The sequence below is a fragment of the Perkinsus marinus genome, assembly GCF_000006405.1.
Source record: "Perkinsus marinus ATCC 50983 genomic scaffold scf_1104296962102, whole genome shotgun sequence".
NCBI lineage: Eukaryota > Perkinsozoa > Perkinsida > Perkinsidae > Perkinsus > Perkinsus marinus.
The window spans coordinates 295,931-319,692 of record NW_003205565.1 but is presented as its reverse complement, the minus strand read 5'-3'; the positions used below and the strand labels follow the sequence as shown (position 1 = coordinate 319,692).

At 49.8% G+C, this 23,762-nt stretch overlaps 7 protein-coding genes across 7 annotated transcripts in view; 4 read left to right on the top strand and 3 right to left on the bottom strand.

Annotated features, from left to right (window-relative positions):
- The window catches only part of Pmar_PMAR017346 (oxoacyl-acp eductase, putative), a gene marked incomplete at its 5' end in the record, with an annotated part of 2,909 nt that extends 2,380 nt beyond the window's left edge, over window positions 1-529 (bottom strand). The window contains one exon of the mRNA XM_002772070.1: window positions 467-529. Within this exon, the coding sequence (XP_002772116.1) occupies window positions 467-529 (63 nt within the window). The remainder of the gene's footprint in view (window positions 1-466) is intronic.
- A 1,559-nt stretch (window positions 530-2,088) lies between these two features.
- Window positions 2,089-5,991, top strand: Pmar_PMAR017345 (Retrotransposable element Tf2 155 kDa protein type, putative; the record flags this gene model as incomplete). The annotated part of the gene is made up of 1 exon (XM_002772069.1): window positions 2,089-5,991. The coding sequence occupies one exon, from the start codon at window positions 2,089-2,091 to the stop codon at window positions 5,989-5,991; it is 3,903 nt and encodes a 1,300-aa protein (XP_002772115.1).
- A 295-nt stretch (window positions 5,992-6,286) lies between these two features.
- On the top strand, window positions 6,287-7,119 carry Pmar_PMAR017344 (hypothetical protein; the record flags this gene model as incomplete). The annotated part of the gene is made up of 2 exons (XM_002772068.1): window positions 6,287-6,938; window positions 7,004-7,119. 2 exons carry the CDS (start codon window positions 6,287-6,289, stop codon window positions 7,117-7,119), a joined length of 768 nt encoding a protein of 255 aa, XP_002772114.1.
- Window positions 7,120-9,610: 2,491 nt separating this feature from the next.
- Window positions 9,611-11,403, top strand: Pmar_PMAR017343 (GTP-binding protein, putative; the record flags this gene model as incomplete). Its single annotated transcript, XM_002772067.1, has 11 exons — window positions 9,611-9,739; window positions 9,793-9,869; window positions 9,922-10,024; window positions 10,079-10,180; window positions 10,233-10,366; window positions 10,412-10,510; window positions 10,556-10,728; window positions 10,786-10,867; window positions 10,911-11,023; window positions 11,075-11,148; window positions 11,213-11,403. 11 exons carry the CDS (start codon window positions 9,611-9,613, stop codon window positions 11,309-11,311), a joined length of 1,185 nt encoding a protein of 394 aa, XP_002772113.1. The 3' UTR covers window positions 11,312-11,403.
- A 105-nt stretch (window positions 11,404-11,508) lies between these two features.
- Pmar_PMAR017342 (hypothetical protein) lies at window positions 11,509-12,422 on the top strand (the record flags this gene model as incomplete). The annotated part of the gene is made up of 5 exons (XM_002772066.1): window positions 11,509-11,606; window positions 11,790-11,919; window positions 11,986-12,075; window positions 12,128-12,224; window positions 12,277-12,422. 5 exons carry the CDS (start codon window positions 11,509-11,511, stop codon window positions 12,420-12,422), a joined length of 561 nt encoding a protein of 186 aa, XP_002772112.1.
- Window positions 12,423-13,985: 1,563 nt separating this feature from the next.
- Pmar_PMAR017341 (phosphoserine phosphatase, putative) lies at window positions 13,986-22,442 on the bottom strand (the record flags this gene model as incomplete). Its single annotated transcript, XM_002772065.1, has 33 exons — window positions 13,986-14,292; window positions 14,345-14,425; window positions 14,477-14,583; window positions 14,756-14,888; window positions 14,939-15,046; window positions 15,093-15,164; window positions 15,217-15,294; window positions 15,398-15,514; window positions 15,569-15,624; window positions 15,695-15,761; window positions 15,928-16,008; window positions 16,055-16,131; window positions 16,181-16,339; window positions 16,386-16,515; window positions 16,695-16,805; window positions 16,849-16,963; window positions 17,022-17,078; window positions 17,130-17,211; window positions 17,258-17,351; window positions 17,439-17,541; window positions 17,777-17,876; window positions 17,922-18,051; window positions 18,108-18,182; window positions 18,236-18,418; window positions 18,464-18,657; window positions 19,503-19,554; window positions 20,165-20,258; window positions 20,709-20,749; window positions 20,878-20,956; window positions 21,320-21,489; window positions 21,532-21,678; window positions 21,978-22,157; window positions 22,317-22,442. The coding sequence occupies 33 exons, from the start codon at window positions 22,440-22,442 to the stop codon at window positions 14,104-14,106; spliced, it is 3,588 nt and encodes a 1,195-aa protein (XP_002772111.1). The 3' UTR covers window positions 13,986-14,103.
- A 541-nt stretch (window positions 22,443-22,983) lies between these two features.
- Pmar_PMAR017340 (amsh, putative) overlaps window positions 22,984-23,762 on the bottom strand; it is a gene marked incomplete at both ends in the record, with an annotated part of 1,226 nt that continues 447 nt past the window's right edge. Inside the window, 2 exons of the mRNA XM_002772064.1 lie at window positions 22,984-23,331; window positions 23,440-23,614. Of these exons, the coding sequence (XP_002772110.1) occupies window positions 22,984-23,331; window positions 23,440-23,614 (523 nt within the window). The remainder of the gene's footprint in view (window positions 23,332-23,439; window positions 23,615-23,762) is intronic.

The following is a 23,762-nucleotide window of genomic DNA, read 5'->3' as shown; positions in this document are numbered from 1 at the left end:
GTCCCCATGCCACGAAGGACTGTGCCCAGAAGAAGTTCTCTACCGGTTGTTATCTGTGCGGAGGCGACGGACATTTAGCCCGTAGCTGCCCCACTAGACGAGGTGACGGCTCTAAGGCCGGACCTTCGTCGTCGGGAAACTAAGACGGCGGTTGACGAGGGGTCCTCAACCGCCGGACCCGACGATATACCTCTGTACGTTCGGCGCAGAGGTTGGTCTATTTTTACATGCCGAACTGTTGACCAATCTCCAAGTTACCCAGCCGCTGAAGGCCTGTATTGATACGGGTAGCTGTTTTTCTTTGGTACACCGCCGGTTCCTACCTAGTGGTGCTGTTATACTTCCCTGTAATAATATAGATTTGGTGACCATCGACCAGAAGCCATTCGGTATACTCGGAGCCTGTCGACTGAGCTTGCGTCTGTACGATTCCCCGAACCCTGTTTTTGACGCTAGTAAGCCTCACGAGACCTTCGAAATGGTGTTTCTTGTGGTCGACACCTTGGCCTACGACATGGTTATCGGCCATGATTTTATGGCACATTTTTCCGTCATACTTCTGAACTTTTCGAGTTTCGAGGCTCGATCTCGAATCGATTCGGTCCCAGAGGTTATACAATCGATTGGTCCAATATCGATACCGGTAACCGAGAATCGATCTCGAATCGATTCTTTCGATTTAGGGGCGCCGGTTCGATCCAAGGCTCCGGCATTTTTATGTATTTTCTATTTCGAAAAGTTGCGCACAATGGAACCACTGAAACCCGGCACCTGCTCATCCGCGCCCCTAGATTCGTCGCCCCTAAGGTACTCAATCCGCCCCTAAATTGCCCAATCTGCCCCTAAATGACTCGTACCGGCCCCTAACTTTTCAAGCTACCCGAGCGTCCCTGAAGCTTCACTGCAAGCATGTCACGTGGCTTTGTTGACTGCCATGACATCTTGAGGAAAACTCATGTGCATCACGCTTGACCCTGGCCGTCTGAAAGATACATGTTCGAACTTGACCAGCCACTGGCTTGAACGTTTCGAAACCTTGGCCGACGCAATGATCAATCTAGTTTCACATCGTTGTGTTGAGCCGTGCTATCTACTGATCTTGGCCGGCGGCCAATGGCCGCCCTGAACACGTACTGAGCGTACTGAACTCCACCACGTAACTACATTTATTAGCTAAGCATACTGGTATGGGTCACTGAGACAGAAACTGTCAGTCTCAGAGAAGCTGTAACGATAGCGGATGACTCATCCAACTTTAGAACGCATGTGGCATATTTAGGGACGGATTGAGTAATTTAGGGGCGGGGCGAAGAATCCGGATTTTTGAACCTATGCTATATGCGATAACTATTAGAGTTATTAGGCTACTTAGTAGCCGCTACTAGGGATATTGAATTTGCGGTGTGGATTATGCTCAGAAATAGTATTTGGATAATCTTCTTCTGAATTACCGAAGAACTATCTCGAGGGTTCGTCGAGGCTCGAGGCAAACGCGCAATCTGACCGAACCCGGGGAATACCATCCTTCCGACCCGGGGAATCGGCATCTGCAGAATATCTGGCTGTCGCCGCAATTGGCAGCGTGCCACAGCAAAGCGACTCGCCTCGGGCGAACAGCAAGGTCGTGCGCGGATATTCAGTATCTCGCTGATGGAGTCTATCCGAGTCAGATAATCAGACAGCCTCCCAGTGCCTGTGGCTATCAACTGAGCGGTCTAGCCTCGACCCTTACTTTTTCTTCTCGTGGAAGTGCTTTGCTAAAGGCATCCTGAATTGTTGCAATAATATGACAGGTGCTGTAGACCCTATAAGTAACCCTCAATGCTGACGTAGGAGAGCATTTCAATGAATTTCGAATTTCGAGGTGGATCGATTCCTCGAATCGAATCGATTCGTCTGCCCGCCGCAGCATCCTCGATTGATTAGCACCGAACAATCGATCGATTTTCGATATCTCGATCCAATCGAGCCTCGGTCCGATGTATGTTTTCCGTCAACCCATCCTATGGTAGGGGAAGACCTTATCCTGTAGTGGGAAGTCCCGCTACACGCACTGCACCTCTATTGCACCCTACGATGGAAGGTACAATGGGTGGTGCTAGCCCGTCTACACAGACTATGTTGGCGACAAGCCCTACTCGAGGACGATCTGTCGGACGAACGGTACGGGATGGCCCTAGTTCGTGGGGCGGTGACGGAGATCCGGTACGGACATCCGACGAGTCCGATGTCGCCTTAACTAAGGCTTTCCAGCCTGTTTCTACCCATGCTAACCTGGTAGACTTCAAGATCAAAGGTGTGGACGTGGTTCTAGGCAAATCGGTTATTGCCGCCGTCCGACCTTCGGGCGACTCCGTGAAGTACCCCAAGTTCAGAGCCTTCACTACGACTGGTACTGAGGACACGGAGGCTTGGCCGACGCCGGGAATCTCCCCGGATGTGCTATTAGACGATGACCTTGCTATTTCCTCGGACTATGCTGTCCCCGACTTTCACGACGAGGATAAGTCCTACCCGACTTTCGAGGAGTCGAGACCTGGTGTATCACGCTACCGCTCCCTATGCGAGGAGTTTGGTGACCTTTTTGTGAACAAGCCCGGTCATTGCGACCTTGTGGACCACGCTATTATAGTGACCGATGACAATCCTATCGCCGAGCGCACTCGACCTTTGCCCCATAAATGGCGTGCGGAGATTACAGCGCAGCTTGAGGAGCTGGAGAACGACGGCTTGATCGTCCGATCCACCTCTCCTTATAAGTTCCCCTGTGTCTTCGTCCCTAAGAAAAATGGGAAGGTTAGAATGTGTGTCGACTACCGGTCGCTCAACAAGGTCACTAGGGTCGACTCGTATCCGCTACCCCGGCCTGACGATGTTCAAGAACACCTAGTCGGTGCGAAGGTATTTTCTACTATTGACCTTCGTAGCGGGTACTGGCAAATGAAGGTTCGACCTTCGGATCGGCGACGGACTGCTTTCTGTCCGGGCCCAGGGTTCCCTCTCTTCGAATGGACCCGGATGCCCTTCGGACTGTGCAATGCGCCTGCCAGCTTCCAAAGGTTGATGGACTTGGTCCTTGGGAAGTTTGACTTCGTCCGCGTTTACTTGGACGACGTTCTTGTCTTCTCGAGTTCCCTTGAGGAACACCTCCGTCACCTGAGGTTGATCTTCGAGGCTTTTCGGGAAGCTGGTCTGACCTTGGCTGGAGACAAATGCTCGATTGGTATGGACTCGGTTGTCTACCTTGGGCACCGCTACTCCGCGGATGGTATGTCTCCAGACCTGACCAAGGTCAAGGTTATTTCGGCATGGCCTACCCCTCGTACGGCAACAGACCTTAGGAGTTTCCTCGGGTTGGTTGGATACTACCGCCATTCCATTCCCCACTTCGCTGACCGTTCTAAGGCGTTACAGAAACTGCTCACTACGGCTGCGAGGGAGGAAGACCGGGTGGCTGAGCTTTGGGATGAGAAGCATCTGATCGCCTTTCAAGACCTCAAGAAAGCGTTGACCGACCTTCCGTACTTGGAGTACCCTGATTTTTCAAGGCCTTTTGAGATGGCTTGCGACGCCTCTAATTATGCTATCGGTGGCGTCTTGGAACAAGACGGCCGACCTTTGGCATTCTATAGCCAGACTCTGACTGGTTCTCAGTTGAACTGGCCGGTTTACGAGAAGGAAGCCTACGCCGTTCTCAAGTGTCTTGAACGATTTCGACATCTGCATCTTGGTTACCAGCTCCGGGTAAAGATATTCTCCGATCATAGACCTTTGCAATGGCTGAAGACTGCGACTTCGTCAAAGTTGCAACGGTGGTTGCTAGCTTTGCAACAGTATCAGTTTGACGTGGTTTATGTACCGGGTAAGAAGAATCTTCGTGCCGACGCTCTGTCACGGGTTCGTCCTGTTCCGACGGATTCGATCGACGCGCCGCCTGCCCTGCCCGTTGGTGTGGTGACCTTGGAGGACGCTTACTCGAAGGAGGATATTCTTCAATCGCAGAAGAATTGTCCTGTACTTCGACGGTTGTATCAACGGTTACTAAGTTCCGAGCCCCTACGACGTAACGAGCTAACTGAACGTGACCTTCGACCTTATAGACGGGTCTGGAGGACTCTTGGTATTGCCGATGGATTGGTTGTTCGAGAACGTGCTCCCACCTCCTACACTGGACGGCGCTGGGTTCCTGTTATACCAGCCTCTCTACGACCAACGTTCATCGAACACTTCCACGAAGAGATTGGTCACTTCAACGTCGACAAAGTACTGCCTAAGGTGGAACTATATGGTTATTGGCCCAGCATGGCTAGCGACATTGAGCATGCCTTGGCTCAGTGCCAGCGATGTCTGGATGCTAAAAGACCTTCACCGGCTCCGGCGCCGCTGATGCCGGTTCCGATAGGCAGACCTTGGGAAACCATAGCTGTGGACCTACTCTCGGTTCCTACGAATCCGGACGGTATCTCTACACTACTGGTTATGCAAGACTACTTTACGAAATGGGCTCATGTGGTACCCCTGCGACAACATACCTGGCTGGATGTTGCTCGGCCCTTGTTTCAACTGTTCCTGCTATTTGGTCCTCCACGACGACTACATTCGGATCAAGGCCCTCCGTTCGAATCTTGGTTGTTCAAGATGACGTTGGGATTGCTCGGTGTCCGCAAGTCCAAGAGTTCCGTCTATCATCCGGCTGGGAATGGCCTCGTTGAGAGGTTCAACCAGACCTTTCTCAAGATGGTTAGGACTCATGTGGACTCGGTGTATGACTGGCAACGTCACTTAGGCTCTATGGTCTGGTACTATAATACTAGTATCCATTCGGCGACTAAGGCGTCTCCTTTCTACTTGATGTACGGTAGGAACCCGCCTGACCTTTGGTTCCCGGATTTGGATAGTGTCGAGACCCGCTTCTTCGACCCCGAGACCTATGCCAACTTCTTGAGTTCTACTAGAGCTAGAATTCTTGATAACGTTGACCAGTGTGTTACACATGCTGCCACTGTGTACAAGGCAACGTTCGACTCTAAGGCTAAGCTTAGGTTGTTTCGCCCTGGACTACGAGTTCGCTTAGAGACCTTAGGTCCTGCCCGGTCTAATAAACTGGATCCCCGATGGGAAGGAAACTGGTTTGTCTCTAACGCTCTGCCTGGCCTTAACAACAAGACCTTAGAAATTGTTCATCCGGCTACACGCCGACGGAAGATTATTACTGTGGATCATCTACTTCTGGACCCAATTCAACCCGATCATCTACCCGAAGATGTGGCTACTATGGTCTACGGTGAAGCAGGTGCTATACTCGGAGAAGCTATCATTCCTGACGTCGACCCTACCTTCGACGATGTCCCGGTATTCCCGCCGACGTCACCTGACTGTCCGGTCGAAGTTAATTTCGTATCGCGAGATGTGGGTGTAGGTCCTGTAGACCCCCAGGTTCCTACTAGTCCTTCGGTTCCGCCAACGTTCCGGTCAGAATGTGCTGCGGTTCCCCCGACCCCACCCGGCCCTGGTACTACTCCGGCTGCCGATAGTGACTCCGAGTCCGACCTTTCTATGCCACCTCTCTCACCGCACCCTTCTCTCTTAAGGGGGGAGGAGGAAGAGGAAGTTGAAGACCAGGAGGTTTCGGATGTATCCGTCCCGCCTACTGAGAACTCAACACCTGCCCCCGGAAACGGTTCTGAACGACACTCCCAACATGAACCCGAACCTGCCAAAGTAGTAGATGCTCTTCCACAAGACGACCTTCCGTCCGAGGCTCCCGTGTCGCCACTCTCTGTTGCTCCTGAGAACGAGAATTCTAACGATGAAGCACCAGAGTTCGAGTCGGCGAATGAGGATCCTGATGATGCTCCGTCTTATGAGATTCCGCAAGAGTGGACTCTCACCAGAGATCGTCCACGACGACAGCCGCATCCGGTTGTACGATTCGACCCGAGCTTTCTTGGCCCTGGTGGTCTGAAAGAGAGTTCTCGGAGGCCCCAGTAGCTATGTAAGAAGACCTACCTTGGTTGATACTATTCTCTATGCGCGCCTCTGGATTGCTATCCACCTCGGCCTGGTCCCGTTCTTATTGCTGCTATACGCTGACCTGCTTGGATATCCTGAGATATCCTGAGATAAACTAATATTATTGTTACTGTTCTTTTGATTATTGCTGAAGCTTCATGCGCCGTGTAAAGAGCGCCCGTATTTTTGATCGATTTTGCCGCCTGGAGTACGTGTGCGATGAACGTCTCCTTGCTGACACGTTTTGAACCGCTACCTTGGTATCTCCGTTGACATGGGAGCTAAACTAACTCGCCCTTGGTATGTTCTCGAAGCCGAGCTTGATGACGCCGCCGTCAGCGACTTTGTCTCGACCTTGTCCCCGAGGGGTGCGACCTTTGTTTCTAGGCTCCGCCTGAAGGAACCTCATCGTGCTGATTATTATCTCGATGAAGTCCGTAAGGCCCTTGTGGACTCGACCTTACCCGACGCTAGAGCTGAGCACAAGGAACTTGGTCGCAGGCTAGAAGAGTTCGCTAGAGATGAGGGCGTGGCCTGCCCTTCGTTTCTACAAAACCTTCGCCGTATCGTCGAGCCCCCTAACGACATGTCGGACGCCGCTGACTCTGCCATCGACGCTGTTTCGGTTATGAGCAGTCTACACGAGATTCCCGAGAGTGACTCTGACGACCTCCCCGAAGAGCCCGTCTCACCGCAGCCCCTTCCCGTTAGACCTTTGTCAGCTACGGCTACGGCTACTGCTAAGGCCCCGCCTACTACCGCTACTAATGGTCGTGGAGGTAGTGTGGCTGCTGGGATTACTCATAGGTATGGCCCTTGGGATTGGTCTAGGTCTGCTACGCCGTCTCGTGTTAACCTTCGTCCCCGTAATGCCCGTGCTGGTATGTCTACACCGGGAGGCCTTCGTACTCCTCCGGTGACCCCAGGTTGGCCGCCGTCCTCTACTCCGGCACCTTTGGATTGGCGTTCTGCTTCAAGGAGTTTCCCTAAGGCTTCGCTTGGACCTTTGGGTTCCTCTTCGTCCCGTATGATGCCTCCGAGACCTGGTACAGTTTGGTCTACATCGACGCCTACTTCAAGACCTTCGACATCCTCTACTTCTGTTAACAACTTACAGGTGACCTTTTCTGTTCGTAATGACTACGATTACGCTCACTTGGTGCCTAAGTATGTTGAGAGAAGGACTCATCATGATCGCTATGCTTGGGTCTGGGACTATTGTCGAAGCGAATCTTATGGTCCTGGTCGCGAGTGGCGCCGTTACTTGGCTGCTCAGCGTCAGACCTTAGGTGAAACATGTTTCGAGGCCCTTAACGGACCTTGGATTATTGACCATGCTGTGATGGCTGGACTGGTCCACGACGACTTCATCCACCGACCTTTGGTTGGCAATGTGTTACTGTGTCATGGCATCCTCAACTCCTGCGGTGGAGATGATGGCCTTTGGTTACCTTCGGCTTCCGCTCTATTGAGGTATTGCTACGAGTGTGGTGCCTATCCGCACTTGGTGACCTACCACACCAGACACGGCCGACCTTCGGGAAGTACTATGAATAGTTGTAATTTGTTCTTTTGTTGTCGTCGCCATTGTGAGGACGCGCTACAACGTCTCTTAAGAGCTGGCTTTACCTTCGGCTTTAGACCTTCCGGCTATCTGTTCTTCGCCCGAAGCGAGAAGGCCTTTGTCAGTCCTTTTAGAGATGAGCACGGTGGTTTTAGTGGTTTGACCATTGAGGAACGACGACTATGTTTTCTCTTGGCTCATACTCGCCTAATGAACCTTCGGTCTGGTATTCCGTTAAGCACTTTCAAGGTTTACGATAACGAGTGGATTACTACACCCTTGGAGCAAATTGACGCTGTTAGGGAGTGCCCTTCCACTACGACCTTGGCTTCTCGATTTGCTGACCTAGGTGAAGTCACGGATGACGCTCTTAGTGCAGTTCTTGGTATGGTTCGAGACTACAGTATCACTGTTGGTGCTTTGGAAAGGACCTTTGACGAGAGAAGACGTTCTCTGTGATACTTAGTGCATTATTGAGTTTTTTTGATATTTATCTTATTTCATTTTTTTCATTGGTTCGACCTTAGTTTTCGGAATGACGTCAAGCTAAGGGGGGAGGTATGTAGACCTTAGGTTGTGTAGACCTTTGGAACACTTGCTTTCTTGGTCGCTTGACATTCCTTAAACTAGGCCTTGGTTGGCTCGCCTATAGCCGTGTCGATTGGATAATCGATCCAGGTGTCACGTCACCTTCTGCGTGTCACGACCTTGGAACTCGCTAACGAGTCGCTAACGTGTCGTTACGACTTAGTCCGATCTGGATTCACTCTGGCTTGATCCTTGGCTGTTCTAGTCGACCTTTGACTGAAAACAAGCCTTGTGTTCTTGAAGTTCGCCGAAGTATCAGCAACGATCTTGGTCACTTGTAGCTCTGCAACGCGTAGACCTACACTTTGTTATAAAGCGCGCGCCACTCTACATAGTGCACGTTCCTTTGCTCCGTCTCAGTGTCACATTCACTTGTCTGTTCACGTGTCGGTCGAACGTAGTCTAGCCCGACCTCTCCCTCTATCTTGACTGTTTATTAACTAAACTTTAATTGGCGACTGCTGCTTGTGAGTGGCTCTGCCGATTTGCGGTCTTCAGATTTGCTCACGGCGGTTAACCGTACGCTAACTCTTACGGGGTCGATGTGCTGAACTTTCACGTAGACGATGCTGCTGTATCACATCGATCACCTTTCCGCACCCATTCTCTCCTACATCCCGACATACAAAGTTACCAGTCACTACAGCGTCGCTGTAACAGCGAGCTTGTCTCCGATCGCGTGTCATGAAGAACAGCAACCCTTACGGGTGGCGTGTCGAGCCGGAAGGATCGGCCTGCAAAGCAGAGCCTCCCGTAAAATGAACGACAAGGAGCCATTGCCCCAGCCGTACCGCAGAGTTTGCGACGCAAACTAACGTTGCAATACTTTTCGCAGTGACGTGTCGTCGCTCTCTCTCGTCGCCGACGACAAACAACTAACAACGCGGGCGTTCGTTACTGAAACTACCGCTAAGATCTTTAATACATCATGTATTTGACATTAAGCCAGATGAAGAGTTGGGAGTATGGAAAAATCTTTCACGCCGCACTACCCTCCAGTCCCTTGATAGCATCTAGACAGACCTGCAAAAGTAGGGAGTCCGTCTCGCGAGGCGATCAGAAGTAGCCGCGGTACTCTCTTTACAGTGCGAAGTACTCCTAGCTTTGCTGATTTAAGGAAGTGATAATTTCGTGGCGCGTGACGGAGATAACTGCGCTGTAGTTGTGGTTGCTTGTCCCTCGTGATCGAAGGCGTCTGCAGTTGCTTTCCCTCGTAGTAGACGAAGTTTTCTCTAGCATGCTAGATGAGCCCTCTTTATGTTCCTTAGCCATGCAAACATCAATTCTACTGGTAGATTTCATGTCGTAAAATTTTGGATTTTTTGTCAATTTTTCTCCTCCGTGATATTTCCCATGTTCAAAGCTATAGCGACATCTCAGGCCTCCTGATAAGGAAACAGCTGCATGTTGACATCAGTTTGATTCCATCCGCTCTCACTCGCAATCATGGCCCCCAAGAAGAAGGTGGAAGAAGTGAAGAAGGTCAAATTCGGTCGACCAGGCAACACTCTTCGCATGGGTCTCGTCGGGCTTCCTAATGTTGGCAAGTCCACCACCTTCAACGTCCTCACCAAGGTACCATAAGTCTCTCAGTTGGTTGTCACCTCCTATTGTTTTCTCTCTCCCAGTGTTCGATCCCTGCTGAGAATTTCCCCTTCTGCACGATCGATCCACATGAAGCTGTTGTTAATGTTCCTGATGCAAGGTAAGGGCAGCGGCGAACTCGGTTGGATTTCTACTGTCATATTTTTGAGCAGGATGGACTGGTTGTCGGCTACTTTCAAGCCCAAGAGCACCATTGCTGCGGTTTTGCGAATCTGGGATATCGCTGGTCTAGTGCCCAACGCTCACGAGGGAGAGGTAACAGTCCCGTCGAGCACCAATCGTGTTATGATGAGTTTCTCTCTTTTGCAGGGTCTCGGAAATGCCTTCTTGTCGAATATCCAGTCGGTCGATGGTATCTACCACGTATGCAGAGCTTTCACTGATGAAGACATCGTGCATACCGAGGGAGAGGTAATTTCGGCCGGGACTTGTTGGAAAAAATAAATGACATTTTCTCGTTCAGGTCAACCCCGTTCGGGATCTCCAGATCATCCAGTCGGAGCTCATCTTCAAGGATCTGGCCCAAGCCACTAATCGCGCTGCAGAGTATGCCAAGAAGGCCGAGCAGAACAAGAAAATGAAGGAGCTTAAGGAAGAGTAATAAGTCCCAGTGCTTGTGGACTGTATCAGTCAGTTTGTCAGGTATGACACGCTCGTTAAGTGTCAGAAGGTCTTGGAAAGTGGCAAGCCTCTCAGACTCTGTGATGACTGGACTTCTAAGGAAGTTGAGATCGTCAACAAGTACTACGTCGCTGTCATGTCGTGCCCATCAGCGACTCTCATTAGGTATCAGTTCTTGACCACTAAACCCACTGTTTACCTGGTCAACATGAGCGAGAGGGACTTCGTCCGTCAGAAGAACAAGTGGTTGCCTAAGATCAAAGAGTGGGTCGACACCAACGGCGGTGGCCCTATCATTCCTTATTCTGCTGCTTTCGAGATGGAGTACCAAGAATGTGGTAAGCGGGGCGGATTGGTGTGAGTCTTGACACTAGCTAGGATTGTCGATATCGCAGGTGATTCGGAGGAGGACAAGAAGGCTTATCTCGAAAAGACCGGTGCGAAGAAGTCCATGATTGACAAGATCATCAAGACTGGGTAAATTCGCGTCGCTTCGCCTCTTGTGGTATTCTATGATCAGTTACGACTACTTGGATCTTATCCACTTCTTCACTTGCGGTCCTGATGAGGTCCGATGTTGGACAATCCAGAAGGGCACCAAGGCCCCTCAGGCTGCTGGTGTCATTCACACTGGTAACTCTGGCATGTAGTTGATCGGGTGTTGGGAAGGCTCTTCGCTGACAGATATGGAGCGTGGATTCATCTGTGCTGAGACTTACCGATACGAGGACATTCGGGAACTCGGCGATGAGAGTGCTGTAAGCAGAGCCATTATTAATCAGTTGCTAACGTCATTGGTCAAGAACTTTCTCTCTTATCTAGGTTAAAGCAGCGGGAAAGTTGCACCAGAACGGCAAGAATTACGAGGTCCTAGATGGCGATATCTGTTTCTTCAAGTTCAACGTCAGCAAGGGCAAGTAAATGATTGTCGACTGAGTCGTGTCGGCATCGAACTGTCTCCGCGAGTTTCTCGTTGTTCCCTACGGCTAACCATACTTGGTTTGCGGAAGCAGCCGTCTACTGCGGCTCGTACCGCTGAGATCATCGCTCGTATTGAGTTTGTAGTTTGTCAATATTTCTCGGTTGGATGGAGTATCTCACTGTGCGTTTCCTTTCATATGGTAGAGTCGTATTTTTTAGCGAAAAGGCGGTATCTCCTTCACCAAGGCCTCGATCCCGAAAGGATCATTCACGCTGATGATGATTGGCAGAAAGAGTAGTACAATAAGGGTGGTGCACTGCTTGATATGAGCTCGCCGGGTTTTTGCTAGTGCTGGGATCAACTCGTCACTCGGGAGTATATCGTTGGTTCGATCACACTATATCCCGCGGCATTTGATCGCTGAAAGTCGATACTCTGCACGCCCCTGTGCATCTGACTGCAGACACTTGTATTCAGATCCGAGATCTTGACGAAAATGTTGGTGACATATGAGGATGCTGTGAATATGCCGAGGTGTCTTGACTATGTTTGTTGTCGGGACATCGCAGTGCCTCTGGAAACTCCTTTAGGAGATGATGTCGATAAGGTAAACCCCAGGCGTCCTGACGCTTTCCAGCGAGTGCTGTTGACCATTGACAGATTGCAATGGTAGGTGCTGTGCCTCGGCGCCAACATGGTGGAGACTCCCGCTTATGCAGCTCAGATCGTAGCCAAGCACCTCAGGAGGAACCCTTCAAGAGCGGTAACTATCTCGAAATTCAGTTGTGATTTCTTGTGATGCCTCGCTCATTCAGTTGACCCTCATTTTATCCGGCGGAATTGGACGGCTAACGCCACTGTTGTGTGAAAACGCGATTGCTTGGGCGGAAAAGGAAGGCCTAGCAGAACTTGGTAATGTATGGACTATTACAGCGGAAGAGAAATTCACCTCATGTCTCTTCAGTTTCTTGGCTACCCACTGGAGGTGTACCGTTTCAGAGTAAGTTGAAGGGGCTTGCGAAAACAGAAGAGTTGAAGCTGGTGAAAGAGAAGGACGCGATCGAGTTTAGTCGCCATGGCTACAAATCGAGGGATGATCTCGAAGAGTAGGAGCTGGTCTCGCTCTTGTGGCTCGTCCATAATTTTCCACATTATAAATTTCAATAGGAAAATTTAAAACCAAGCTTTGGTTAAAGAGCGACCCATGCCTTATGCAATCCTCCGGATCATCCACGTTTGCAGATATCTTACCGAGGCCAATATTTACCTTGAAGTGATACTCGGTGTCCTCGTCGAAAAAGAGAAACTTGTTGAATATAAGGATATTTGTATGCTTGACCGTCACTCAGCAGCATCATTCGATAGGAATGAATTCGACGGCAAGCTCATCATAGTGTTAGAAAATACCAGCACTAACACTGGCAATAATGTGACTCACGCGAAGGAGTTACTCAGCGAAGCGGGGCTCTTGAGCCCCGAGTCTCGAATGGCCGTCGTAGATATTCCCTATTTGGGTCGAAGAGCTCTAGCTACTCTCGCGTGGCACTTGAGTGAGTCGAAATTCCTCATTTTCCAGGCGAGAAACGATCATCGCAGGCTCTCTCGTTGCTGGCTTCGAGCCGCGCATGCCGCCGGTGTTGTTGAATTATCCCAGGGATTTTCAAACGCTTCCCGATCGGGTTTTAGCCATACATATGGCTGCTGGCGAGCTTCATCGATTAGCAAAGTAAGTTTGGTCTCCGTATATTTATCGTTGGATGATAGCGTTCCCAGATACTCTCTCGGTGATCCGCAAGAAAGATTTTTCGACAGACCTGATGACTTTCCAGATTTGCTGTATGAACGGGTTGTTGAAGCTGAGCCTCTGCTGAATGAAATGCGTCGTGTCCTCGGAGAAGATATCCCATTGTGATTCCTCCTGTGTTTAGTGTGCTGAACTTTCTAAGCTTGAGCGTTGTTTGTTGAGTGACAGGGTTATCAACGCCCAGCGTCCATGAAATCTTTCGTTGAGGATACGGGAAAGGTACACTTCTTAAACAGTGAGAGTGGCTGTAAGCCGCAACTGTGTCAGCGAAGGTTTCGTTAGAAAGTAAGTTCAAGCAAGTGCACGAAATGAGAAATATGTTGGGGTATTCTGATATTATCGATCGAACCGTATGTTGTGAGACTGAAGTGGTTCCACCCATGAACCAGTCTCGTTCCTTCCTTTTTTCAAGTCTTGTCTCAAGTTGGTTGGGGGACACTAACATATGTCAGGAAACATGGGCCATATTCCGTGACATAGTTAGTGTGACCAAACATGATCTGTGAACCTATGGACCAAGGTAAGACCCGGAGAGGGTTCGGGCTTCGGGCTCACAGTGTTTGGTCCTCTCCCACACTCCCAACCAACTGTCCGGTTGACGGATCGATGTCACTCGAATTGAGAGAACGAGTCTTGAGTCAAGGTAATTCAATTGATGGTCAAGACTCTTGACCATCAATTGAATCACCTCGCACTGTTACAGCAATGCGGGTCTAATACCAGTGTATTGCAGACACATGACGTCAACTTCCAACAGACTCTCTAGATTTCGTACGTTAGCATGAGCACATATATACTAACACAGAAAGACAGTTTCATAGAAACGACTATTAAGAATAATTGTCGTAACAACTGCATATTCAAACAGCAACTAGATAGCAAAGGTGAATGACATGAGATCTTGGGCATTTCATCATATTCCATAATCGTTGTTCAAATACGTAGCTCCAATGACAATTACAAGGCCTAGCAGTACACCTTCCTGATCTACGCGTCTTCAGCCTTGCCAATATCAGCTTGCGTGAGCCCAACAAGATATAGAATAGTTGACAGATCCTTGTTGTTGACTCTGAAATTCGCTTGTTCTTGAACCTTCGGCTTAGCACAGAACGCCACACCCAAACCCGCGGTGGTGAGCATGGGAATGTCATTAGCACCATCTCCAACTGCAATCGCCTGGAATGAAAGAATGACAGTCGCCATGCACATCCCTCATAGCGACGCTCACCTGGTCCACACGAACACCTTCCACTCTAGCAAGCATGACTAGTAAATTTCGCTTCCTTTGTGGAGTGACCACCGGACCGACCTGGATTAGGAGTGTATAATACGAGAGAAGACTTCCGTGAATGACGGTTACCGTCCGTCCACAAAGTAATCCATTAGAGTCTATTTCGAGCTCATTGGCATAAGCGTAGTCCAAACCAAGCTCCTTCTTGGTATGTTGAGCGAAGGGTAGGAAACCGCCTATGCAAAAAAATACCAAAAATGAGGTAACACATTTTATTGATTTTAGAGATGACTAGTAGTCTCCTAATAATATAGTAGCCTGATAGTGTGTGTGTGAACTGACACATATACACACTAATAGTCACCTCGCCACTCAGAGGAGTTATTGACCATTCTATTCGCAGTTTACCAGATATAACGGCCATCTTGAATCCCATAGCTTTGAGGGTTTTAGTCAATTGCCTTGCACCAGGAGTAAACTTCATTCGACTTTCAACCTCATCGATCAAATACTTCGCAGAAGCGCCCTTCAGCAGAGCCACCTGTGCATCAACCTCGAAGAGAGCCACCGCGAAGCAGACCCGTAGGCTACCCTTTGTTTGAGACTTTCGAAGAAATCGATTTCGCCATGCATGGCTTTCGACGTGATGGCCGAGACTTCCTTCTCAACCCCTGCGAGTTTCGCCAGCTCATCAATAACCTGCGAGTGATCTGATACTCTAACGTAGTTTACAATCCGAATGTACCTCGCCTTCAACTAGAGTAGAATCCATATCGAAGACAACGAGCCGACGACAGAGCCTCGCGATGTCATCAACCTGCCATGGAGAAAAATTATGTAAAAAGCTGTTATTCAACAGTAGCGCCCACCTGAACAGCGCAATCGACGCATCCACTCTGCACGCACTTTGCACCCAGCAGCTTCTCCCGCAGCGAAGAACGGATTTCCTGCCGACGAAAAAAGAGTGGGGAATACTACTGTATTAGACAGAAAATGATCGTGATGCGGTTTTCTCTAGAATCATCTCAAGCGCTTCTCCCAATGACTCACATCAGTTGACGTCTGCGTATCACTGGGATTGAGCACGAACTGCAGAGCACTCATGGCTCCATCGGACTCGTCCAAACGTCGAATCACCGAGATGTTCATATTATTTTCAGCGAGAATCTAAATCTTTGAAAGTCGGCACTGTGCAGAACCCACGCAGCAAACAACCCCTACCTGAAGAATAGTTGCAAGCGCCCCCGCCTCCAAAATAGGCTGCTCGACGAGAGTCACTACTAAGGACGGTACTAAAGAAAAACTCGGCTATACTAACCGGCCGGACATAGGCTTAGTTACACATACCATCGGACGGCGAGTGTCCAGTGGGATTTTCTAGGTCAGCGAACGATGGAAGGGTGGGCAAACTTTCCTGAAAGAATAATATACATATTCCAGTACTGAGCTATTCGAGGCATGTAATCAGCAACGAAGCGTGAAGTACGACATAGGAACAGTTCACAGCAATGTTGAAGTGAATCTGCACGACTATTATAGAAGTAATAGGACATCGCTCACACGACAGGGGAAGAGTTCACCTGAGTTGAATACTGCATATCCATACCCCGACCATGAGTGATGAAGAGAATATCCTTCAGGCAGTCGTCACGGGACTCCGGCTGAATATGAGAGCGATAGCCACGGATAGAAGTATTGAAGACCGACATCAGTAACGTAGATCTGCATTCCCATGCAAAATACGCCGTGCAAGTTGTAGGTGACAATCTGACCAATGCTCGTCCCTGAAATTCGACCAACTCCAGAGTGCTATCCAACTCACCAATGCCTCACCTGTCTTCACAACAGGTCCCAGAAGCAGCTCCATGAGCCCGGGGGCATCCGGACCGATCACTCTGATATCGCAGCGCTCCAAGGCACTGTCTGGTGACACGCCTTCGAGAGGCTCCAGATCCCACACCGAGCGAGCTAGCGGGTCTGTCAATGTTGTACCTATACCGGTCTACATGCGACAAGCTAGTAATCGGTCAATCCTTACTTCTGACCAGCGCGACATCTCTATCGCTGTCGTCTTGAGAAGTGGTGTCCATCTCCGCAACAACAGTTGAGTTAGCTGGAGTAAGTTGCTCCTCTATGCTGGGGGTGTTCCAAGAATCGTTGGGCCCGGTCTGTGAGAGCTCAACAAGCTCACGCACGTGAGTTTCCGAGTAGCCCAACAGGTGAAGGAGGACTCTCAAATCTCCCTGCTGCCGGGAGTTGAAATGAATCTAATACGCGACCGATCATGTTCAGATCGAAGCCATTCAAACGACGCTGAAGTAAGTGAGAGCTCGGCAGCCCTGCATACCCGATATCCGCACTGGTCAAACAAGTAGTCCGCATGGACGTAGTCGCCCACAACGATGACGTTCTCCTGACTGATGTTCTCTCTGTCCGCGATTAGCCTCATATAATCGACCTGATCGAGATATTGAAGCCAATATAGAAATCTTGAAACTCACCTTACGGAAGTTGTCCATCAACGTACCATGCTTGCCAGTTATCTTGTCGGTGTATGGGTCCACCTCGATCTCCGTAGCAAGGGCGTAATCGAGACCGAGTTCTGACTGAACGTGCCTGCGAGGAAACAGTTTCAAAAGTCGGGGCTTATCACAGACCGAGAACCTCAGCCTACCTCGCAATTGACTGTGAAGCGCTAGAAGTGATCAACGCCAACTTGAAACCGAGATACCTGAACACCGACTCGCAATATTCCATGGACAATGATGATGTCGATACTCACTTGAGTGCTTGACAGACCTTTCTTGCGCCTTTGGTCAGCCGTAACTGTGCGATGGTTCGGGAGACCACATCACGCGGAGCCCCTGAGAGGGAACTCGATCACAACAATAGGGAAGAACTGCGAACCACCTTCAAGGGCCGCAACGAGACGATGACTAGTCTCGTTCACGGAGAGCTTCTGCTTCTCACACTGAGCTCTAATGCCTTCGTAATCTTTGCCGGCCTGAGGGAAAGTGTAAAATAATACAACAAGGGACAGTTCGAAAAGCCTCGAAAACATCTCTTGGCGTTATGACGTGTTTTGCCTCACTTCTTTGAGTAGTGTCATCAGTACGTCATTGGAGACCAAAACCTCGGAAAGACCGAAAACGACGAGCGACTTCGGCTTGGGCTTTGAAGGAGCTTCGTAAGGCCTACAGAGAGCTCACCATATTAAAGGACAGGATCCACAAGGGAAATGCATGAGCGACCTAAACCAAGACAAGGATCTCGGCTATTCGGAATTGTTCTTATCAAGTGGGAATCGGAGTCGTATATAGTAAGGAAACTTATCTACTCATACTTCCCTGGGTGCGGGAATTTTTCATACGATGTCACCATAACACGGAGAAAAACACATGTCACAGCGCCGCATCTCGTGAAGCCGACCTGACGACAACTTCCGCGCCAACTCTGTGACACACTTCCTGCAGGAGGAGGTAGAGCCTTTGGCGGCTCCCCATGGGATGCGATGCGGCATTGTAGATATCTGAGCACATCAATTACTAGCATGGCGACTAGGATTCGGGCCCACCGTCCTTGATAGCCTCCTCTGGGTGGAAGTCCCCGGTCTGGCGAACTCTCAGCTGCAGGGAGTGCACCCACAAGGGGGCATCCGGGTTAAAGTGAACTACTGACACAACACTCCAGCCCTCGCGGGTTGCCTGAGAAGGAAAGCATCGATACCAAAACAGAGCGAAGTAGACGATATTATACTTACGATCGAGCACACACTGAGGAGCAGTGCTGGTGGTAGGCATTCAACTACTGTTCCCTTTGGAGGGTGATAGACGACCTGAGCAAATAGCCACACGGTGATCCGTGAAGTCAACGCAGCTTCTAACCAACCTGGATAAGGCAATCCTCGGACCCACAAAGACCATCGTCTCCTTCCAACGAAGCGGGTCTCTCTCCGCCCTCTGAATCAGTTCCACTGTCATCGTGAAGCTGTCGCACACTGACAGAAACGCCCATGCGGTTCGCCGGCAGCAGTAGCTCCTTCGTGAGGGCAGCCACATGCTCATCGTCAACCTGGCCACAGGCATCAAAAACGGAGTCGATACCGCATGAGCCTACCTTGACCAGCAAACTTAACATGAGGAGCTCATCGATGCATATCTGGGAGATATCCAGCAAAGTGCTCTGATCGAAGTCTGCAATAGTCTGGCACATGAGATGTGAGATGCCCGGCTGATCCCGACCGCGAATGCTGAACAAGTAGAGGCTGCTACCGGGTACACCGATCTCTGCCGTCAAAGGGGTGACTGAGGCTGAGAAGAATTTCCTAACCACTATCCGGTCTGGCGGACGAGTTACCACTAAGAGTAGTGTCCGCGCTGTCCCTATGCGAGTGAGACATGCGACGCTGCGGATGCAATTCCCAAGTATCTGCCGTTGATGCCATATAAGGTGAACTTAAAAACAGACTGAACGAAGCGACATCGATGCCCATTCACACTATTCTCCGAGATCAAACGTATGCATCAGCTGTATTAATGGACGTCACACTAGGAAGGAGGGTATCTTGCTCACCGTTGCCAACTCGGGCAACTTCCAACATAGGTCGGGAGCACAATATTCACTCTTAGGCTGAAGACATACAGAGTCCTAGCTAGTTAACCGAGCTAGAATCCCCAGGAGAGATAAGGGAGTGACTTGCCGGAGCTAGTTGTAAGAAATGAGCCGGATCACGACACAAAGGCTGTCTCCCCTCGAAGTTGCTGCCACCACGGAAGCGTCATTAAGCCGAGAACTAAGCCTGCCAAGGGCGCGACGAGTAGATCCTCAAGAAGAACCTCTACCGAGATCGACATACATGAAGATCCTCCCATAGTGACGCGCACTCAACCAACACGACACCGAGCAGAGGGAGCAGAAATCATGATGAGGTCTCGAGTAGATGCCTATGTGACAGCATCTACTCGTAACAACTTCCAACTCGAGAATATCTTCGACCATCATTGCCAACAGAACCCGATCGTAACTCACAACTGGTGTTGGTGTTGGTCTCTTACAATTTATAAGAGACCTGTGACATGCTCCCGTACCGATAAGGGTCATCCAATCTCGCAGGCTGGCGAATCCACAGTAGGTGGAGCTGATGCGATAGACTCACCGTCGACAACCTCCTCCCTGATGCAGGGAGACTGCTCTCGTTCTTGTTGAGACTGATCGATCAGCCGTTGTTACGGTGAGCCTCACGTTGGCGCCTTCCCGCTCACGAGGTGGTACGGGAACCACAATGGTAGCTGGCGCCCGGAATATTGTCAAGATGGCTCGTCCATAAACTTGCGATAGGAGCCTCACGTCGATACAGAAGCACACCGCATACCTATCCAAGCTCACAACCCAAGCACAACATAAGGAGAGAGCAACAGAAGTAGCCGAAGACCAAGTTCATCGCTGCGAATACTCACAGCTACTTCGACGAGGACCAACCCAGCTACTGCAGTCTTCGTATTATCAACGCGTATCTCATAAGAGTGCCGATTATCTCACTCAACTCACACATACACAACCGCATTCGGCAGAGCCAGAAACAAGCCACTACAACACAGTGGATTCATGACGTCATTCGCGCCGTTCGAGGCTCCACACTGGTTCCCCTCATCTCAAGAGACATACTCTCCGTGTCGGCCTCTCTGTGAACCATGCCAGATCTAGAGCTGAAGTTCCTGCCCATCACGGTTCCCATCACCATCGCAGCACCGAACCACCACTGAAGCGAGAAATATCTCGAGACGATCACAGCAGTATCAGTAGCAGCAGTCCACCGACTTGCAGAATGCTCTTTGAGTGCTTTTTAGACATCCAGTCTGCACCCTGCAGTCTCCTCGCTTTCCATTCAGCCTTCTCAAAGCCGTTGTTGTGCCTGACCAGGGAATCCATACCCACCGCAGATCGACTCGATAGCAGGAGTTGTTCTGTGAACTACGCGCGCCACAGTAGGAACGACGAGTTCAGGAACCAACATGTTGTGAACACTTGGTGCAGACCGCCCAGGTAAGCCGCCAAACCTGTAGAGAAATGGGAAAAACTCCGACCGAGAAACCTCATTTTTCATAGAAAGCCTCACCGAAAGCCGCCACTCCTGTTATTGCAATTGGCACACTCTTGCCCTCATGGCAGAATGCATAATTAACGCAGGAAGATGCATACCACAGAGAGAGCTGAAGGAGCGAAGCATAGACAATCACAAGTTCATAAACTGATAACTAGCAAATTCATAGGATGAACATGTCATCCTCCTTGACCACACAAGGGGAGAGTATCTTACCATTACTCACACTTGAGTACCGACGACCGTAAAAGAAGTTCCCACCTGCACAGGTAGAAGCTCCAAGAATGGAACACTATACGGGCCTGTCATCAGCCCAAGTGGAGCCCCGACGGCGAGGGCTGCTGCTCCCTGATCAAGGATGCAAACCCTGTTCACATATCTTTTTGTTGAAATGGAAATCAGCACTTGATCCAGAGTGAATTAATCTCACCAGTTGCTTGGGGAAGAGCCCTGCAGCCGCTACGGAACCAGCAATCAAAGCGTAAGATGCCCAGGACGGATCGACCAATCTGAAGACACGGACTCACTCACTATGGTCGAGGCAGTACAAATCACACACGTAAGAAAGACTACCACCCAAAGGCAGGAACACGTCCGAGATGGATGAACAATTGAAGTACTAGTGTTGTGGAGCAAAAATGCATCTTCAAAAGAGCACTTATAACTGTATCCATACTGGTATTATGATATTGATATTTTTGGAGTTTCACCCGTTTTACGTGAAGTGACGTAAAACTCGGTGAAAAACGCGATACTCGCGGTATGCAGTAGTCGTGAAACTCGTTTTTCACTAGTGTTTTTCATATCACGGGTAACCCCCTATGGAGATTGTACATCGTAATATATAATGATCATATAGTATAAGCACCTACGCAGATATGTACTGGGCTCCAGCTGCCAGATTAATAAAGCTGAGGAGTGCGAGTTCTCCTTTAGTAAGCTGGGAAAAGCCAAACTTCATGCCCTCCTTTTCCCTGATGACCACTGGTGTTGATTCGGGCGGCTCCGAAGTAGAGGGATTCTTCACCTCATTCCAGAGGACCTGTTCCGAGATACAACTCGCCGATATGTGGAAAATACCCACCGCGGAAGCAGCAGCGCCTCCACGGAGAAAAAAGAACGCAGTGAGGCCTTTGGCCGAGACTACAGCTGCCGGCATGGCGAATCCAATGCTCGAGGCGATGGCAACCCCCCAAGCGAATGGGAACCACATATTTAGGAATGATGGTATCTGTTGAGAATTATCACAGACTCCGACGAGGCAGCGAATTACGATTCATATTTCCTTCCGGATACCGGTGTGAGAAAATATGCACTACAAGTATTAGCGACTATATGAGAATTCTGGGGAAATCTTAGGGAAAATTTCTCATATTTTCCCGTACACTTCTGCTCAAATTTTGGTATGTAAACTTCTATAACCACTGGGGAAGTAAACCTGGGCTCTGCTGCGGAAAGCAAACATACACTCCAACACTGCTTAACGAGCTGAGCTCCTCGCTCCTACCGCTTCAGCGCGTGCAGACTCACCAAATCAGCTGTTGGAGAAATCTGCGGATGCTTAGGATGATGCACGCTCTTCCGGGTATCGAGACCATAGAGAATCATCACCGCCTTCATTTTATCAGAAAGAACGTTCTCGACGAAACTCATCTGGAAGTCCCTCCAAAACCCTATCTCGCTGGGCTTCTCTTCCAGCTTCTTCTCCGCCTGATCGACCACAACCGTCACTGCGCCACAAAATTGCTTCCGGCACCTATGTGAATCGCTAACGAGAAACTTGAAACTATATAACAACAGTCTCCTCATTAATCTCTTACGATCAACACTACGCTGACTCCTCTGAGCGCATGTGCTCCCCTTCCATACCTCTCGCTCCTGGTCCATCTCCATGTATTGTTTGAACTTCGCTCTCTCTTGCCTCATCTGCTCACGCTTCTCCTCTAACTTAGCCTCCCGGAACGCGTCCACTTGCTCCTTTGTGAAGTGTTGCATGGACGGATGTGGCCTAGGGACATGCTAGTACAATTCGATCGTTGGGTAGAAGCGTGCCCTCCTAGAAAGGCTCATCCCAAAGAGACATCAACAGTTCACGTTCTCACACAGGAGCCTATTACTACCGTGTCGCCCGCCCCTGAGCCGCGAACGCTCTATACGCGACACATCTCGGCATTCTTATCGACCTCAGGCCATACACCCGCACCAGAGTCGATGCCATTAACAAGGACAGAAGCTGCATGCGACGAAGTGGAGAATTCAACAGTTACTAGTATTCATCATCCTCATGTGTTGACAAGCAATGTTAACGATGCCGTTCGGGCAAAGCCATATGCAGGGCGATACAACCACCACACGTTTCAAATTCAGTCTGTGTCCAACGATACTACTGTGCCCTCATAACAGACATATGATGATCAACTTGCGCGTAAGATGGATCTCCCTCTGCCCACAACTTCACCATAGCACAACCCATCGCGTTGGCTGGATAATGATACATAGAAGTGATGAATTCAAACAAAACAAAGTTCGAGGAGTGTCACCCCATACGACGGTCTACGATCGTTACGCCAGCATCAGATACCAGCGTCCACTCCCGAGCGCCGACCACCTCATACAACGGCATCTGGGCGTCGCTATGCTTATGGAATCCCCTTCGGTGACACGTCTTCAAATACGCAATGCCGTACTCGGTGAGACGGAAGACTCCACAGGGCTGATACTGACGGTCCGTGGGGGCGACCACGATGGCCAGAGCCTCATTACACAGAACTTGATACCCCAGTGAAGTATGCAGGTCGATACTAGAGAGGAAGCAACTCTGACTCGGATGCGTGTGAATCCACCCAACACATATGAGGCCACTGCTGAGCGCAAAGTCCAGAACCTGAAACCGAACAGCCATAAATGCACTTGCACGCATGCACAAGAGAAGACTCGTACGATTATTGCGATCAGAATAGCAGTCGGGAGTAAATCCACAATCGCACATTACCTGAACATCGCTATCCTCACTAGACTCGCAAGAGTCTGATGTCCCGCTCTGCTGTGGCACAAAAAGATGAGTGATTCGAATCACTGACGCACTAGCCCCAGTAGTAGCAGCGATCGAATCGCCCATCGTGCCGAGCAAAATCCCACAAGTTTCCAGATTCCTAGACGTATTGTATCTGCCATATCAACGATGAAAGCTCTGATCTGGCATGAAAAAACGATGGAGACTACCGCACTAGGAAAAAATTTTAAAATCGAACACAAGTGGTCTGAAGACGTGATTAATAATAATGGAGTTTCACCCGATTTACGTGAAGTGACATA